This window comes from Alosa pseudoharengus, unplaced genomic scaffold, assembly GCF_046254945.1.
Source record: "Alosa pseudoharengus isolate Yale_2024_CS ecotype anadromous, Long Island Sound unplaced genomic scaffold, YU_APseudo_1.1 YU_APseudo_1.1_scf_19, whole genome shotgun sequence".
Taxonomy (NCBI): Eukaryota; Metazoa; Chordata; class Actinopteri; order Clupeiformes; family Clupeidae; genus Alosa; species Alosa pseudoharengus.
The window spans coordinates 14,887,207-14,906,177 of NW_027468657.1; the positions used below are offsets into that span (position 1 = coordinate 14,887,207).

Here is an 18,971-nt window from a genome sequence, read left to right on the forward strand (position 1 = left end):
ACTGTACACACACTCTCACACACACATGCACACACTCTCTCACACATTCTTATGCACACACACACACACACACACGCGCGCGCGCACACACACATGCTCAGCCACACCAATTGTGAGTCTTTACAACGCTTTACAATGTACAAAACAAGTACAATGATTTAGTATAACATTAACTCAGAAATGGGAAATTAAGCTTAGTCACTCAGGATCAGCTGCCTTTTAGCTTAGTTGTAGTTTAGCTGGATTAGTCAGACATGGTTTTCTGCAGGAAGGTAGAGGAATTATGTCCTACTCGATTCTCAAGAATGCTTTCACACAGATGAGGTATCACTGTCCACAACACCATTTTAGTTTAAATATGTAGCATGCATCCAGTATGAATCGGCCATTATGGTTCATTCAGAATGCACCATTTGGTACGGATCGTCTTGTCTGCATCTTGTAAATTAGCATGGGCCATTTGGTATACATTATGTGGTCAGAACAATCTAGGATGGGTCATCTAAAGATCATTCAGTATCTGCCGAGAGCAACAATATGTTTGGGTCTCTTCAGCTGAATCCAGTCTGACAAAGGAAGGCCATTTAAATCTCCTAGAAAACCCCCTGAAATCCTCTTTTCAGTGAAGCAGGGCTGAGGTTTTTGTGTATGCACTTATCACACCTGGCCATCTTTCAGCTAGAAATTATGCAGTCTGACTGCAGCCTGGCTTTTGGATCAAGTCCCAGAGCCATTAGAACAAGTTTGTGTGTGGTGTGGGTGTGTGAAAGTGTTTGTATTTTTGTTTGTCTTTTTGTATGTATATTTGTGTCTGATGGTGTGTTTGAGTGTTTGTGGTGTACACTTATGGTATGTATGTGTGTTTTACTCATGTTTCATGTACACATCTTGTAGCTGTGTCTGCAAGGACCACTTCTCAGTCATAAAGACTGCCAAGGAAATTCCTTTGGAGAGTCGGAGGAAAAATGTGGGTGATCTCAAGTTTGAAGAGGTTATGCTTAAGGCTAGCTGCTACACTCCACTTCATGAATGTTGATGCATATAACATATAACAGGCCAGTATTTAACAATGTGACAATATTGCATTACATTACATAAAATATATACACACACACACAGTATTTCCACATTATTCCTCTCTCTATTCACAAACGGGGTCAGTTGAGTGTAGAAGCTGATACCATAGTCATCCCTAACCCACTTTCACTGGCATTGTGTGTGTGGTGTGTGTGTGTTTGTTTGTGTGTGTTTGGTGTGTGTGTGTGGTTGTATTTGTGTGTGTGTGTGTGTGTGTGTTCGTGTGTGCTGGATTGAGTGAAGGGGATTGTAACATTGTGCTGTATTAGTAGACACGTAGCAATCTCTCAGTCTTATCCTAGTGGATATTGGACAGTGTGCAGTATATGCTGCTTATGACCCAGTTAGTAGGTCAAAACCATTATTTGTTGCATACTCATCCTCCGTATAGGACGTAACTCAAGCTGCATGTATGGGAAATGCAAAGCCGCACCCATAAGTCCTTGAAAATACCACATTGTTCACTCAAAAGAAGTCCTTTTAAATGCAGTTGCTTGTCTGAACTTGATGCTGTCCTGCATTACAGGACGTATGCATTCGCCTGATGGCTTCTACATTCTCACTACTCTTGAATTTCCCCAAAGGCTCGGCCATTTAGGCCTTGCATGCTGAAGCGGGCGGGATTGTAAACCGGACTCGTGTTGTGTATTACACACGTCCACAACTCTTTGCCACTGGAGTATTTTACCTGATGGTGCGGGGACTGACCCAACACAGCACACAAGGACGCGGAGTGTCAGTGTGAGTGATGCGCTTGTGTACCGTGGCGGTTGGGAGAGGGGACGAGTTGGCGTGTGGCCACAGAGACGATTCCCCCAGGCCTGTGACTCCCCCGATGGAGTTAGCGCTGAAATCCCAGCCGGCTCAGTCTGGCCCCTCACTGACAGCCTGACTGACCCCTCATTACTTGGCACCATTCCTCCACCTCTCCCCCTCTGTCTCTCTCTCTCTCTCTCTCTTTCTATTTCTCTCCGCCTTTCTATTAGTCTATCTATCTCTCTTTGCACAGAGAGAGAGAGAGAACAGCCGACTTTTATTCAGTTCACTGAAATGTCGTTTATTGACTTCAGCTTGCTGTGTAGTGTACACTATTGCAAATGGCATTTATAGAAAGAAAATATATAAACAAAACAAGGATAAATACATGAAAATAAGCTAAACAAAAGGACAATTGGTTTTGTGTGTGTGTGTGTGTGTCTCCCATCCTTTGACTTTAACTCTCTCTCTCTCTCTCTTTTTCTTTTTCTCTCTCTCTTTCTCTCCCCCCTCTTTCTTTCTCTCTCTTTCTCTCCCCACTCTTTCTCTCTCTCTCTCTTTCTCTCTCCCTCTCTCTCTTTCTCTATCTCTCCCTCTCCCTCCCTCTCGCTCGCTCTTTCCTCTCTGTCTTTTCTTTCCATCGTTTCCCCCTGCTCCCGCTGACACGCCGTTTGGGTAAAAACCGCTGCATCTTGGCCCTTCCCCAACATCTCCATCATGTTCTCCAGTCGGCTATAAGTCATTTTAAACGTCCTCTATGTTTGCATCAGACTTTTTATTAGTTTCTCCTTTTTAAGCTTTTTTTTTTTTATCTTACCAGATCAAGGATGCATGTAGCGCTGCAGATGTCACAGCGCCTGTGAGCTCAAAGGCCCCTTTTTGAAGGTCTCGCTCGTATCCTTTTATTTCTTCTCTTTGGGCTTGCTATGCATGCAGGTCATCTTTATTCCTCCGTCTCATCATCGGTGCAGCTCTCGGAAGATTGCGAGTGCTAAATCATGCCCTAGAGGTAGAGTTGGGATATAAAGCTTTTTATGCCCTCTTTGGTATTTCTTTGCAATTTTTTGTAAGACAACAGTTAGTATCACGCATTCTTTCCGTAAGATGTCTTATGCTGTACGAGCCTGTGACCCTTTTTGATTTATTCTCCTCATTTCATTTCATTGAATAACGTAATATAATTGTGTGAACGTCTCTTTAAGAATAGTTGTAAGAAAAGACGTGGGAAAGACCCAGGAGAGCAACCAATTTTGGTATTTCATAAATTTCCAACATGGCTTTGCTCAGTCTGTCAGTCTACACATTACAGATCATGCAACGACAACGAATAAAATGTGTGTGGAATTCGTTCGAATAGCTTTGTACTACCCTCGAAATGCCCAAACATGCCTAGTCTGAAAATAGCCTTCACTATGTCCTCATCCTCTGGTCAATGCCAGCTTCACTAGGCGGCGGGCTCTGAGTCAGCCTCGTCTGTAGAAACGGTGGTGCCTTTTGGAAGGTTCAAAGGTTGGAAGATAAAGTGAAGTCGGCTGCTCTGACTAATCAGCGTTACGTCATGGAACTGGGAATGGAACTCGTTACCCAGCAGCTCCAATGCCCAGCTAAACACCCCACACCACCCCACGCTCTTCCTGTAAGCCTCGAGGCCCCTCCCCCCCCCCCGCTGCCGCTGATTAACTGTGCGGGGGTGCGGGGGCCGCCACCGCTTCCTCTCACTCCCGGGGTCACTCCGGTGACCTCTGCAGCGGCCGGCCGTGTTGCCCCAGACTCCATCCATCACACCTCCAGTATGCAGCTCTGCAGCGCGGCTGCTGTGTGGCTCTCCTCCTGTTTCACAGTGCTGACGCAGGCAGAAGGAACACAACATTGAATATAGAATGATGGCTCATCTTCAACAGAGAGAAGTGTGTGTGTGTGTGTGTGAATGTGTGTGTGTGTGTGTGTGTGTTTGTCATGTGAGGCTGCAGAGACCCCTGACTAGTCACCATAGCAGTGGCGCTCAGAGATGTCATCACTCATCCTGTTATGTTCACACACACACACACACACAAATGGGCTGGTGGAAGAGTCAGGAGACTGATCAGGCCACAGTGGCAGTTTGTCACAGTCACATATGAGTAAGTGCAAGGAATGACCTGTAGGATGTTTGTGTCTCTCTCTGTCTTCTTTTCTGCTTCGTTTTTTTTTCGTATGTCTTGATTTTTCTTTTTGTGGTTTTAATTTTTTTACTGGTGATATAAGGAAACTTAAAATTCTCACTTTCTATTCTCTTTCTCTCTCTATCTATCTATCTCTCTATCTCTCTCTCTCTATCCCTATCTATCTATCTATCTATCTATCTATCTATCTATCTATCTATCTATCTATCTATCTATCTATCCATCTCACTGTATTCTAAATGGTTCATGGGGTGGCATCAATACATGCATCCTCTATGGATTCCCCGTCCATCCCAATGTCACCGCCCCACTCCAGTCTCATTTCCGCTCTAGTTCTAGGGCAAATAGTAAAGATGCAACCGACTTCACACAGTATACTATAGGTCCAAGTGTAATCAATTGAATATACTGTACAGCACAAGGTCAGTGAACTTAGTTACAGGACTGACCGAATACAGTTGTGTACATATGCCGTGTCAGTGCTTTGTTGCTGATGAAAATATGCTTCCAGAAAATCTGCTGACAAAACAGTCCAATACACCATACTGACAGCACTTTGCCTTGTGAGTAGAGTGTGAGCCGTGTGTGTGTGTGGCTTGGCTCCTCCCCCTTCCCCACTCTTCTCTCTCCTGTGTGTAGAGCATCCCCCTGCCACTAGCATGTTTGCTCACGCGCACAGCGTGGAGCATTAGGGGGAGCAGTGCATGATGGGATGGCATGAACTCGTTTACCCTGCCGCTGCGCGGCTGCTGATGCCGTTGCCGTCGGCAAGCAGGGATGCCCTGTGGCTGCCTGACGCAACCTCGCCGCCCGCTTGGAAACGCTACGTCTGTGCCGGGCTCCAGTCGTCCCCTGCTGTGACACTGTGCACACTGCCATTCTCATCTCCCGCCCCCTTTCTCTCTCTCCCTCTCTTTCTCTCTCTCCCTTTCTCTCTCTCTCTCTCTCTCTCTTGCTCTCTCTCTCACATTCACATTCACGCACACACACACACACACACACTCTCTCACACACACACACACACACACACATCTCTCTCTCCCTTTCTCTCTCTCTCTCTCTCTCTCTCTCTCTCTTTCTCTCTTTTTCTCTCTCTTGCTCTCTCTCTCTCTCACATTCACGCACACACACTCACACACACACACACTCACACACACACACATCTCTCTCTCTCTCCCTTTCTCTCTCTCTCTTTTTTTCTCTCTCTTGCTCTCTCTCTCTCTCTCTCACATTCACGCACACACACTCACACACACACACAGACTCTCTCACACACACACACACACACACCTCTCTCTCTCTGTTTGTCTAGTTTTCTCTCTGCATCTTCATCCTTTCACCCCTCCTCTCCCTCTCCTTCTCTCTCCTTCAGTCTTTCCCTCTCTCCTCCCTTTCTTTCTCTCTGTCACACAAAGCCTCATTTTCCAAAGTGTTTCAATCTCCCCATCCTCTCTTCCTCTCTTTCTTCTTTCTCTCCTGTGAGCTTCGTCTTAGTCTCTTCTCTCTCTCTCTCATGTTGGGCTTGTCCTGTCTCAGTCTTATATCCCTCTTTCTCCTCCATTCCCCTCTCTTCCTCCCTTTCCTTTCCCACTCTCTCTCACACCATCTCTCTCTCTCTCTCTCTCTCTCTCTCTCTCTCTCTCTCTCTCCATCTCCCTCTCTATCTGTCTCTCTTGCTCTCCTCTGCTCCACCTCTTGGCAGGGGTCCAGAGAGGATCCCTCCCATTCTTGCGTTTCATGCTATTTTTATGGCTTTGTGTATCTTCATCCCAGGAGAGGACGGATGAGTTAATGAACACAGAGTCAGTGCCTTCATCTCAGCTACACACACACACACACACACACACACACACACACACACACACACACAGCTGTTTTTTGTTCTTGTGGCTGCAGTTAAAGTCAAACGCTCATTATAAAGAGAGGGGGAAAATGAGAAGCGGTAGAGTTGCTAATAGCGTAGTTTCTGTATTTCAACTCAAAGCCAAAACACACATAGCGACCTCTGCCAGTAATGTTTGCTGCTCTTTTTTGCAAATTTTCAGTTTTAGGGATTCTTTGGCTGTGCTAGTCTCTCTGCGGCATGGGGTGTGAGTGTTGTGTAATAGCAATCATCTCCAGTGTGGCATTCATAGATGTTTTGGTCGTGGTGCTCTGAATGTTACACCAAGCAAACACATTGCCCTATATGTGCTATGGCTATTTTTATCCTGCTGTACTTTGCTGTGTTTAATGATGAATGAAAAGCCTCAGCAGCTGTGTGTGTCTATGTCTTTGCATATGCGTGTGTGTTTGTGTATGTGTGTGCGTGTGTGTGCGTATGTGCATGCGTGTGTGTGTTTCTGTTTTTTTAGTGTGCAGAGGGCCTACTTGCATGTGTGCCAGCTTGTGTGCACTGTGCACCTTAAGTAGACTAGTGTTTGTGCCAATTGTTTCTTTGCATTTCAAACAGACAGCGTTCAACAGACTCTCATTTGCATGTGTTCCTGTGGATAATGTACTGTATCTTGGAAGACACAGTCGAAGCTGCGAGGAGCTGGTTCTGCTTCTTGGGCTTGGCGTAGGCAGCTCTGAAAAACCAGGAACCCAAGGCAGGGTTCATCTGAACCAGCAAGCTTTGGCAGGATTAAAGCATTTCCTAATCCAAAAGAATCAGTGCATATACAGAGCAATAAAATCTCTGGCTTATTAAAAATGGATGTTGTGGGGAGGGGTGGGGTGAGGGGCCGGGGGGTGGGGGGTGGGGGGCAGTCAGATGGTCTGGACTGCCTTCGGATGACCGGCTGTTTGAGAGTGGATCCAGGAGCCCCCGGTCGACTGTGAGAGGCCATGCAGTAAACCATAGTGGATTTTTAGGAGAACTGGACAAATATGGAAATAATCAACCTGTGCATTCATCAGTGTCTCTTTTTCCAAAATTCCTCAGGTTGAGAGACCGAGGGAAGGGTTAGGGGGATGTGTGTGTCTGTGGTGTGTGTGTGTGTGGGGGGGGGGGGGTAAATCAGAGAAATAGGGGGAGATGGAAAGCAGGGTAATGAGAGAGAAAGAGAAAGATAGAGTGCGAGAGTGAGAGAGAGGAGTTGTAGAGGTAAGATGGAACACGGCTGTGGTGTCAGCATTCAGGTTGATGAATGAGCAGAGGAGAGAGGGACAGACAAGAGAGAGGAGGGGTGAGAGAGGAGAGGAGAGGAGAGAGGGACAGACAAGAGAGAGGAGGGGTGAGAAAGGAGGAGAGGAGAGGCGGAGAGATGGACATATTTGAGGTAAAGGGGAAAAAAACAGCAGTCCCTGGAGTTCCATATGTCTTTTGCCATACCATGAACACTCCGAGGTCACTCTGGGTTTGACAGGATGAATCATCTCTCTCTCTCTGTCTCTCTCTCTCTCCCCTTATGTGCTTCTCTATCTGCCCCTCTCTTTGTCTTCTCTATCTCCTTTTCACTCTGGAGCGTCGTCTGTCTGCACTTGTGTTTATTCTTGTACTACTTGCACAGTTAGTCAGAGGGACTGGGAAAATGCACTCATACTGACTAATGATGTCTCATTTACACACACACACACACACACACGTACAACTGTGACGCACACAATAACTGTGTTTTGTTCCTGGATAAGAATTTAAGTCATTATTTGGTTATCAACTCACTGACGGCTTCCCAGTAGTAGTTTACATTTTGAAAAGAAAAGCTGACGCCTCCATTTAATCATATATAATGAGTGCTAATGTGACTGCTTTTGTTATGGGAAAGTGTGTTAAAGTTGTTAGCACATGACGCTAATGGACCGAGAGCATCTGGTCAGTAGGTCAGCTCCTTCACTGTGTGAATCGTAGCCCAGAGAATAACGTCCATGTAAACCCAGGAGAGAATGGCCTCGGCCCAGGCAGACGGAGAGCCACGAGGCTCGGCCAAACAACAGCTGGGCCCAGAGGATCTCGCCGAAATCTCCCTTCCCACAAGACATGGAAGCTTTATCTTGAAGATTTCCTATCGTGTGTGTGTGTGTTTGTGTGTTTAGGTGTGTATGTGGGTGTGAGGGTGTGTGTGGTCAGACTGGCGTAGAATACTGTGCCAGATGCCAGCTCTCAGCCCCACAGACCTTGCGAGATTAGACATGCGATTACTCAAATTTCATTCCAGCATCGAATCTTTGGCTGGACCTTTACTTGCACTGTTTCCATGCTGTCATTTCCTGTCGTTTCCTCCTTCTCCAGCTTAAGAAGATGGACTATTGTGGTGATGTTTTTGAGCTGCGTTATGGCCATTTTAAGTCACAGTGAAGTGGAGTAGTGATGGCCCATGGCTAAGAGTGTGGCAGTAGACCGGGCAATTGGCTGAGAGACAACACAGGCCTGAATTTTCTTAGTGGGCTTCAGTCTAAACGTTGGGTCTTAGCCTGTCGCGGGTGGGATAATGTAGCTTTTGGGACGCTTCCACTGGTGTTCAATGTAGCAGACGAGTTCAGTCAAGCTCAGGGGGAAAAAAGACCCCGACAGAAAGCAAACACATTTGTTTCACAGTCTATTACAGTGACGGCCGGGTGTGTGGATACGCAGCTTATGTGTATTTGATGTTGTTTTAGTGGCCCTCTTACTCTGTGACTACAACCCAGTAGCCTAACTTGAGTCAGGAGGCTCCCAGGGATTCTGTTGTGATCTGTGTGGAAAGAAGACAAATTACATTACATGTGCCTACGGTTTTGGCATTGGCTGCAAGCATTATTCATGTGTGTTGTTCTTCTTCACCCATGCCGCAGAGACTTTCATTCAACTGTGTCCTCCTATTGCTTATATTGAACAAAGTATGTCGATGTCCACTGTTTTGACTTGCAGTGCCCTGAATGAATATTGTTTATAATGTTGAGAGGACCCAGAAATGAGTCACACACATCACTGTTGTGTATTGTGTTTATGCTGTGTGGCGTGCAGCGCGTAGTGTTGTTTTCAAGTTTGTGCAAGTCTCCTCTTTCATCAGCTTTGGGTTGGATAGCATTTTAAGGAGTGCGGTCGACAGAGAGCAAACATTATTCTGCCGGGATTGTTCTGAACTCGGCTCCAGCTCCCTACAGTAGGGCTCTTTTGTGTGCACACAAGGAAAAATACGGTGTGGTTTGGTGGATGTGAAACTTTTGTGGTGCCAGGAGGCCTACTACAGGGCTAAAAGGAGCTAGGTTATTGGAAGGGTACGAGAGAAGCTGAGCAGGATTGCAATGGACATGCTAGAGTCGACAAATACATTGCCACCAGTAGTAGCAGCAGGAGTGATAAAAAATGTCCGCCCTGCTGTTGTTGTTGTTGTTGTTGTTTTTTGTTATTATTTTATCTGATGTGTGGAATGCAGAGCCCTCACCTGAAGGAACTTTCTCTCATCTCTTTCAAGTCTAAATCAAGCTGCACTTGAAGGAGATAATGCACCAGCATGACATGCCTGAACTTGCTGCAGGATTTAGCGGAGATCCAAAAGGACAGTAGAGTGGTTACATCTCATACATGTTTTGATCTCCCTGAGAGATGAAACAAAGGGTGGTTACAGTGGAGGACACACACACACACACACACACACACAAACAGACGTGTGCAGAGTGCCAGTTCATGGCTCTTTCAAGTGATGTCATGCTCCTTTCATCCTATTGGTTCACGGCTGTTGTTGGCTTCTTACCACCATCTAGTGTTTGAGCAGGTGAAGCTTCTCCTCAGCAAGCCTCTGAAGGCCACCTCAGAGACACCCGGCTCTTCTAATTCTCTGCTAGATATTGATCAACATTTTTACCCTCATGCCAAATTAGTTTATTTTATTGAATTGTAAGGGGTTTTTTTCATCACACACATATTTTAATATTAAACATATGCACTTCCATCCAGACATGTGGGTATGTATTTTCAACTGATTTGCATAGTTCTCACAGCTATACTGGCAATATATGCAAACATTTTATATTCAAAGATGAATCTTGCTGCAGGGTTGGTGGCGGTTGGTTAGTTAGTTATATTCCCCCGTTATGTATATTTCCTTGTACCTCAAAATGTGTATTTTATGAAATATTAACAGAGCACATAACTGAACCTTTTACACACAGGCTTGCCTTATGAACTCCAGAAGAAAGTTAAATGTGCAAATCCCCTGCTCTCATCAGGAATGGTTCTGATTAGGACTGTTCAGTGTGTTATGTATGGATTATGAGGCCACTTTGTGTGTAGACGCCAGGTGAGGCACTGTACTTCATGTTGGTCCTAAAGGGAGATTTATGGGGTCACGTTTCTGGGGTCCCGTTAAACAAAATACTGAATTCCTTGCCAGATACACAGACAGCCATTTTTGCAAGAGAAATACTTGGTTTTGATTGGCACCTCTGCAGTCTCTTTATAATATTATACCTTATCTAGTTTTTTTTTCCCAATCTAAGTGATAATATAATATCACTGCATTTAAAGTTTTGTTATGCACCCTGGGTACTGTGTGAGCACATCATTTCTGTTGGGTTTGCATGAGGCACCCGTGTCTATTCATTGCTAGGAGCAGCACCTGGTCTCCGGTTTCAGATTGCAGGAAGTTCAGGCCATCTTGGCGCTTGCTCGGCGAAACGCATACAATTAGTCCCGAGACTCGAGTTTGACAGGCAGGTCCGGAGCTTTAGTATCCGTGAGACAGTAGTGTTAACTTCCAGCTCCCCGAGGCACTTACCTCCTCCTCCCCACCAGAGCCAGGAGCCAGCTGGCTTAGGCCTGGTCCTGTCACTCTTCCCCTGGCTACTGGTGTCCACCCCAAACCCCATGGCCTTGCGGATCCAGGGCTGCAGTGCAGTTTGTGCATGTTGCCTCCGGTTCTTATTTGGTTGGAGTGCAGTTTGTTTAAAGTCACTGTCTAGCAGTCAATGTTAATCCCTTCTTTTGTGGCCAGGAGAGGAGGCCATACTGCCCTTCCCCCATGCTACTTACACACACACACACATTCACACTGTCTCCTATCTCTCATCACACCCTCTTGTCACGTTAACAGATTTTGCCAGAAGCTACTACCAGCACTGATACCAACAATTAACAACTTGACCCACCAGTTCTGAATGTGCAACTGAAATTGTCAAGCCCCAGCAAACAGTTTTCCATATGGCTCCGTCTGTCTGTTCTCCTGTGACATGGCCCAAGTATGCATTCATTCCCTATAGTCTGGAGCCTTATTTGCATTCTTTTGCCACTGAATAAAAACTTGGCCCTGCGGATCTGAATGTTGAGCCACGACCATTGGCCCAAGTAAACCGCTGTCCGTGTTGCTTAGTCCGGTACTTCTTGGTGGTCTTCATGCATTCAAACCCTTTTCCTAATGTGGGGGTATTTTGAATACTTTTTTTGTAATTAATCACAGATTTCATTCAAAAGCTTACTCAGAGCACAGGGGGATGTTTCACAGATTTATCATTATGAGTGGTCCTTGTTGCTCCACCATTTTAAGTTCGAGGATGTTGTGTAATGATAAATAATGGCAAATAAGTCTTCTCCCTTTCCTTAAATAGCCACTGGTGGTTGAGTCTGTTCCTAATTGGATAACAAAAGACATTCACCTTCCCCCACCTCTCTTGCCAGCCCCGAGAGAGAGAGAGAGAGAGAGAGAGAGAGAGAGAGAGAGAGAAGCATGAGTCTCACCTGCTTTTTGCCACACTACAGAGCACAGTGGCCCTGAGTCGGCCCTGTTGCACTGGCCCCTTAATTTGTAATTAGCTGGTTCAATCACACGGGGCGTGCAAAGGCAAGAGAGAGAGCGGGCGAGAGAGAGATAGAGAGACACGGAGGGGAAATTAATGGGAGCCTCTCTAGGCAGCAAAGCGTTGGGCAACTGCTGGGAAGCGTTGCCATAGCGACGTGTTCTGGGGTGGGGGGAGGGGGGTGGGCTTGTGTGTCAGCAGGCACTCACTGAGAGAAGGGGAGGGAGCAGCACGGCAATAGGAGCACAGCCGAGCCACAATGTGATTGGTCACACCTCCCTTGTCTTTGTGTGGAGAGGAGCATTCTGGGTAAGACCCTGGAGTGAATGCTCATTTGTCTGAAGACAGCAGCCAAAAGAGCTGCCTTTGAATCGCACTTGGATTACGGAGCGACCCAGAAGCAGGAGAGGGGGAATAAAAAAAGCCAAGGTACTGAATATCTATCCTTCGTTTCATTTTTTCCCTGCTCTAGCGAGCGCCTCGCTCTTTTCCCCCCTTGTCTCGGTGGCGTATGTGTGTGTGTGCATTAATTAGGTTGTGTTACGTAGCAGGGCTGGACTGAGTCACAATAGAAGGGGGTGGGGTCGAGCAGGAGGTGCATGGACAAAGAGCGGCTGGCTATGAGGGGGAATCGTCTACCACTGAATTGTCAGGCGCAGAATTTTCCTCTCATGCCTCTACCATAACCCCCCCCCCCTTCCCAACACACACACACACACACACACACACACACACACTCCCTTCCCTTATTGCCCATCCCACAACTCAAACGTTTATGCGCCATCACCGGACAGCAGAGAGAGCCTCTGGAGAGCAAGATGTTAGTGTGTGTACGTTGAGGGAGCGTGATACCTGCGTTTTTTACCCCTCCCTCCACCCCCCCCCATCCCCTTCTCTCTGTCATAAGCTTGGTGTTTTGAAGAGGTCCCCTCGGACTCTCTCCTCCTCACGTCATGCCCTGACCTCCACGGTCTCTCGTCTCCGGTGAAGGACCCCTCCTCTCCTGCTTGCTCCGTAAGGAGATAGATAGAAAGGGAGAGAGAGAGAGAGGACGAGAGGGAGGAGGGAATTTAAAGATGGCCCGTGTGGTGAGATTTTTTTTGGGGGGAGGGCTTGGGATTGCTTGTGCAGTTGTTGGCCAGGGAAGAATGAGAATGGAGGGTTTGATGTGTGTGTGTGTGTGTGTGTGTGTGTGTGTGTGTGTGTGTGTGTGTGAGAGAGAGAGGTTTTGCCACTTTAAGACCCCCCTCCTCCTCCTCCACTATCACTCCACCACTCCGCAGCTGTGCTCAGCGTCGTGCTTGAGGGACCCCAGTCGGCCATGCTGGAGTGGGGGGGGGGGGGGGTGAAACCAGGAGGGGTTAGTGTGTGTGTGTGTGTGTGTCTGGGAGGGGGGGGGGATGACAACTGGAGTTTGAGAAAGAGGGAGAGAGGGCCCCAGACCTGTCTGAAAATGTCTGCCGTGCCGGCCTCTCACTCACTCACTCTCTCACTTGGTCACTCGCTCACTCTGTCACTCTCTCCCTCCCTCACTCGCTCACTCTCTCACTCGCTCGCTGGCTTCTCTGGGGCAGAGAGAGGCCCGCAGAGTAGCATCACATGTTTTCTATCAGGCCCCTCTGCGCTGAGCGTATTGTTGACACGTCTGAATGAATGAGCTCACTTCCTGGACCAACCTCTCTGCTATCACCACAGCCATCGGGATCGGATAAGTCACGTTTTCATATCGGCTTTTGTTCACTTTGATTGCACCTCTCTGTGCATGGGGAAGGTGTGAATGACCTTGTTTTGATGTGGAGATGTTTAAGGGTAGGAATGAAATATGTCAGTTGTGGTACCACCTTTGTATTGTTGTTTTGTCTTCCTACCACATTTAAAAATGTGAGTTCCTAATATATATATATATATATAGTTATAGTTTTTTCCCTATATTTGTCTCAGTGTTTCCCATACATTGTGGCTGCCCACCACAATATTAACATTGACCACCACACAATGATTTTCCAGGTTGTACTAAATTGTGCTTAAATCTGGTTAGCATCATAACCACGCTGTGCTAATTTGTTAAAAACTGTTGCACTCAAGTTAATTCTGCAAACCAACCACCACAAATGGAATTCAATTCTCTGGGAAACACTGTTTGTCTCCAAAGTCCAAGTATCCTTGTAGAATCCTACAACATTATGTTTTATATTAAGTTGAGATTTGATAAGAAAACCAACAAAAGGAAAACGGATTAATATTTTTGTTTATGAATGTGTCATCTTGGTAAGTCAGTAGGTGGATTCTTTTCTGCCAAAACAATGACTAATCTGAGAGCCTGTGTCGGAGCCAACAGAGACCGAGTGTGTTTTTACTGCTTCAGATTAGTCTTCAGCTTTCTCCCGTGCCATTGTGATTCAGAAGAGGCCCTGACGTCCTGCAGTTTGATTCCTATCAGCCCTTTTCATTCAGCCCAGAGCTGTTGACCTGTCACACAGATCAAAGGCCTGGAGAACCACCCATATCAATGTCCTCACTGCGTGAAACAGCTGTTCCGTGGAGGACTTTGGCGATTTTCTGCGGGACGAATTTTAAAAAAAAAATATATATCTAAAAACATTTTAAACGGCATTGGACTTGATACCTGATAAAGTGCCATATCCAAGCCATGAGAAAGCTGATACACATCATCTGTGTGTTCATTTTTCCAAAACAAACTAGGCCAGGATTCAACTTGACAGTTCAGAGGATTATACACAAAGTATGACTGTATCTGTGTATCATTACGGATTTTTAAATGGCACATTGGTAATAAATTAGTTCTTCTCAAGTTTACTACATAGACAGGGATCTCAAAGGATACTTAGTTAGGAGTATTTATCAGAGTGTAGTAACCTTACCAGTGCTTTACCCATAACCTTACCAATGCTTTACCCTTTAACCAGCTATGTAGTTCCTCATTTTGCTTGTTTCAATTACTTGCTGTCATGTTTCAGTTGGGGCTGATAACAGTGTTTGCTCACAAAACAGTTTCATAGTTGTCAAGAAGAACCAGCATTATCTTCTTCAAACATAGACTCCAACTGTTGCTGCAGGTGTGTTCTTGAAACGGTCTGCAGCAGTAGCCTAGAGGCCACTCGACCAGTTCCGCTGGCTAGAACTCACTCTTGACTGACTTGTCTTCTGTCTTTCACCCAGTTTATTATGATGCATATTTACCCATGGCATGGAGCCCAGTTAACCCATCAGACATAGCCCTGCATGGTCACCCAACACTCTGCAGCGGTGTCACCTCCATCTCTCTTGGGCAGACTAGAGATAGAGTGTCCTCTCCGTCTTACACGCTGGAGCTCAGGCGTTTCATCACATTGGTGCTAGTGTAGGGTGCCCTGTCTTTCACATGGGCAAGTGAGGCTAATCAGTTTACTTCCTGCTCCCGGTGCCAGGCCCCTGCGTTAACCATGTGTGTGTTTACTTCCTGCTCCCGGTGCCAGGCCCCTGCGTTAACCATGTGTGTGTTTACTTCCTGCTACCGGTGCCAGGCCCCTGCGTTAAACATGTGTGGGTTTACTTCCTGCTCCCGGTGCCAGGCCCCTGCGTTAAACATGTGTGTGTTTACTTCCTGCTCCCGGTGCCAGGCCCCTACGTTAACCATGTGTGTGTTTTTTGTCCCCGAACCAAGCCGAGCGCTGGCCCTGCTTGCCCCAAGCATTGCCAGCCCTTTGGTGCTTAGACTAGGCACCCTTTGGTGCTTAGACATTCTTCCCGAACCTCCACACACACACACACACACACACACACACACGCAAAATCTCCCCACCTGCTAGTGATCGCCCTCCAGGTGATAGGTCGCCATTTGGCTGCCGGGGAAACGCGTCTTGTGCCAACTCGGGTGGTGGTCACGGTCGTGGCTGTGGAATGGAAGGGAGCACCAATTTTACTCTCACTCCGCCGTCGGGCTGTACGTCAGCCAAGTGTGATCTGAGCTCTTGGTTTTGGTTGTTGTGCTTGTAAGAGTTCCAGAGAGGCAATCACACAAAGTCAGAATCCTTAATGCAAAAGTCAGCTTGCTTTCGCCGCACAAAATGATTGTTGTATATGAAACGTTTTGACTTAAGTGAACAATTAACAGAGATATGATCTTCCCATTCAGGAAACTATTTGCAAAGTATGTCATATGTTTCATGTAAGGCATCTGTCAAGCCATCAATTAGTTATCAAATGATCACGCACTATATTAGACTTCAACAGCTGTGAGGCAGCTGGAGGTTCTGCCAGTTCAACTTTTGGCAAGCAAAAGACAAAGAAATGTTTTCCCAAGTCTTTTCAATGATTTACTACAAGTACATCCATCAATTGATTCAGTAAACACACATGGTTAATCTCAATTTGCTGCCTATTTGTAATCGGTTCTGTCACATCAACGATATAAATCTGTTGCAAACAGATTCTCCTGGGGAAAAAGTCCAGACATGCAAAGTTTCCAAGTCTGATATTTTTATGAGGGAAATATTGAATGTGATATGAAGGTAATTCATTCTTTTCATACTAACTTTGTGTTACCGCACACATTAATAGTGGGACAGAGCTAAACCCCTCACAAGTTCACAAGTACAGCTAACAATCCAGGTATCATAATACCTTTTTCACTCCGGAGACAAAACATCCATTTCAGGCTGATGTGTTGTTCTTGTGATTGATTCTGGTGTGTACAGTTGCTTTTTAATATTAGTAGTATTCCACAGTAGCCGTCCAACTTAACATAGCGCACACAAAATGCTGTGGAGGGCCGCAAGACAAAATGTGTGATTGGTGCCAAGTCCAAACATCACTTGGAGAAATGTAGTCCAGTCCATCTGTCTGTCTGAGGGTCTTTTTGGGGGGTCGGTTTGTTAATTTTGCATTTATTAAGAAAGACTTTTTGATTCTTTGATTGGAACCACACAAAATTCACCATTGCTCCTCAGCCAGTTCGCACACACTCACACTCTCTCTCTCTCTCTCTCTCTCTCTCTCTCTCTCTCTCATACACACACACACTCTCTCTCTCCCTCTCTCTCATACACTCACACTCTCTCTCTCTCTTTCGCATACTCACACACAGTCTCACACATAGTCTCTTTCTCTCTCTCTCTCTCTCTCTCTCGATCAATTCAATTCAAGGTTGCTTTATTAGCATGACTGTAAGTAAGTACAGTGTTGCTGAAGCACAATTACAACAGCATAACATCTCTCTCGATCTCTCTCTCGCACGCACACTCACACACAGTCTCTCTCTCTCTCTCTCTCACACGCACACTCACACACAGTCTCTCTCTCTCTCTCTTTCGCACACTCACACACAGTCTCTCTCTCTCTCTCTTTCGCACACTCACACACAGTCTCTCTCTCTCTCTCTCTTTCGCACACTCACACAGTCTCTCTCTCTCTCTCTCCCTTTTGCACACTCACACACAGTCTCTTTCTCTCTATCTCTCTCTCTCTCTCTCTATCTCTCTCTCTTTCGCACACTCACACACAGTCTCTCCCCCTCTCTGACTCTCTGCCCTGTTGCTCTGTGCCCCCTCTGCAGGTGATGTGTCTCTCTGACTCTCTGCCCTGTTGCTCTGTGCCCCTTCTGCAGGTGATGTGTCTCCCATCAGCATGTCGCCCATCAGTCAGTCCCAGTTCATTCCCCTGGGAGAGATCCTGTGCCTGGCCATCTCGGCCATGAACGCCGCCCGCACGCCCGTCACGCAGGAGAGCCTTGTCGAGCATCTGGCGGCATGCTTCCCAGGTAACGCTGGTCTGTCCCCCTTTATTACCTAATACTCTATGTGTCATCATGGTTTGTTTATGATGCATTCAGTTTGTGTCTCCATGGTACGTTTCTGGTTTGTTTCACATTGTCCTTTTCCACTTGTTTGTGTACAGTATGTTTCACAATGTGCCATTCAGTTTTTGCTTTTTTCTTCTTCTTGTGTTTATGAGATATAACATTTCACAGTGTGTCATTTTCTTTGTCTGACTTCTTTGATGTCCTATTTTCTTTCTCTTAGATGTTTTACTATGTGACCGTCTGACATCTTTTGTTTACGTGACCGATGCTGTCATCTCAGAGATGATCTCACACGCACATCTATGCAAGTGTACAAGGGACAGAGTAAGCGAGAGACCATAGCGCTTGATTAAATGTACATTAGGGATAGATTTAGTAGATTATGATATCAGCCACTGGCATCAGCCCCTGTTCCCACTGTACTGTACTGTACAGCTGGCTGTGATGCGTCACTGTTGTATAAAATGAGAGATGTGATGTGGGTTATGTGGGAATATTCCACTCTTAACCTTCCACCTTTCCCAGCTATTGCTACTGTTAGTAAAAATGTATCTATTCATGTAGTGTGAGTGGTAGTTTGCTTTTAAAGTCAGCTCTGTTAACCTAAACTGTGTCCTTCATGATTGATAGAACACAGTGTTGGCTCCATGTTAAATTCCCTAACCGGACTGGAAAAGTGGTTTGTGAGGAAAGTCCCAGATTTGCAGGAGATGAAAGATACAAGAATAACAGACAGGTACCTGGACGGGTTTAGTGTCAGTGTGAGCCTGGGACCCTCCAATGGGACGTGGTTTGGCAAGATGTTTGAGTGCTGACAAACAAATACCCTAACAGATACCTTTCTTTAGGCATGCTGTATGGAAAGCTGATCAGATGCTTTGTGTGTGTGTGTGTGTGTGTGTATGTGTGTGTGTTTCTGCCATCTTGCTGGTGTGACATCATCACAGTGATTTCCATAGTTATCTAAATCTTTTCAGCATCCATTCAGGAGATTTTTGTATTCTGCCTGAAGCCATTTTTTTCTTCTTTTATACCAAAAGACTGAAATGAGTATAAGAGAGGAAAAATTGCATCAAGTGAGAGGAAACAACGTAATCAGGAGAACAAATCTGCCCTGGGATTTTCTACCAGATGCTAGATTAATGCCTGAACCTCAGAATGAATGAATCCCTTGCTGAGAGTAACTGGAAGAGTGAGGTTCGCCGTGAGCGGCAGGCTCTTGGTCAGCCCGGTGTCGGAGTGATTTTCTCCAGATGTGGTCATTACAGACCTCAGTGAAATATGCATTTCAAGTATGAGGTGCGTTTTAACGGTGAATAACGAGTATCTCAGAACAATTTACTGCAGGCATGAAGGTTTTCAACTTCGCTCAAGGTGGTAGTTAAAATGAGTGAAATTCATGTTTGTCCCCAGGTACGCCTCACCGCCCCCACCACATACTGCCGTGCTCTCCCCCAAGCATGGGAAATCTGCCAGCAGCT

The 18,971-nt window shown here is 46.1% G+C and overlaps 1 protein-coding gene across 2 annotated transcripts in view; it reads left to right on the forward strand.

Annotated features, from left to right (window-relative positions):
• Positions 1–18,971, forward strand: part of stox2b (storkhead box 2b) — a 52,816-nt gene that overhangs the window by 24,740 nt on the left and 9,105 nt on the right. For both annotated transcript variants that reach the window (XM_076291787.1, XM_076291788.1), the window contains exon 2: positions 17,296–17,448. In XM_076291787.1, coding sequence (XP_076147902.1) covers positions 17,296–17,448 — 153 coding nt within the window. The remainder of the gene's footprint in view (positions 1–17,295; positions 17,449–18,971) is intronic.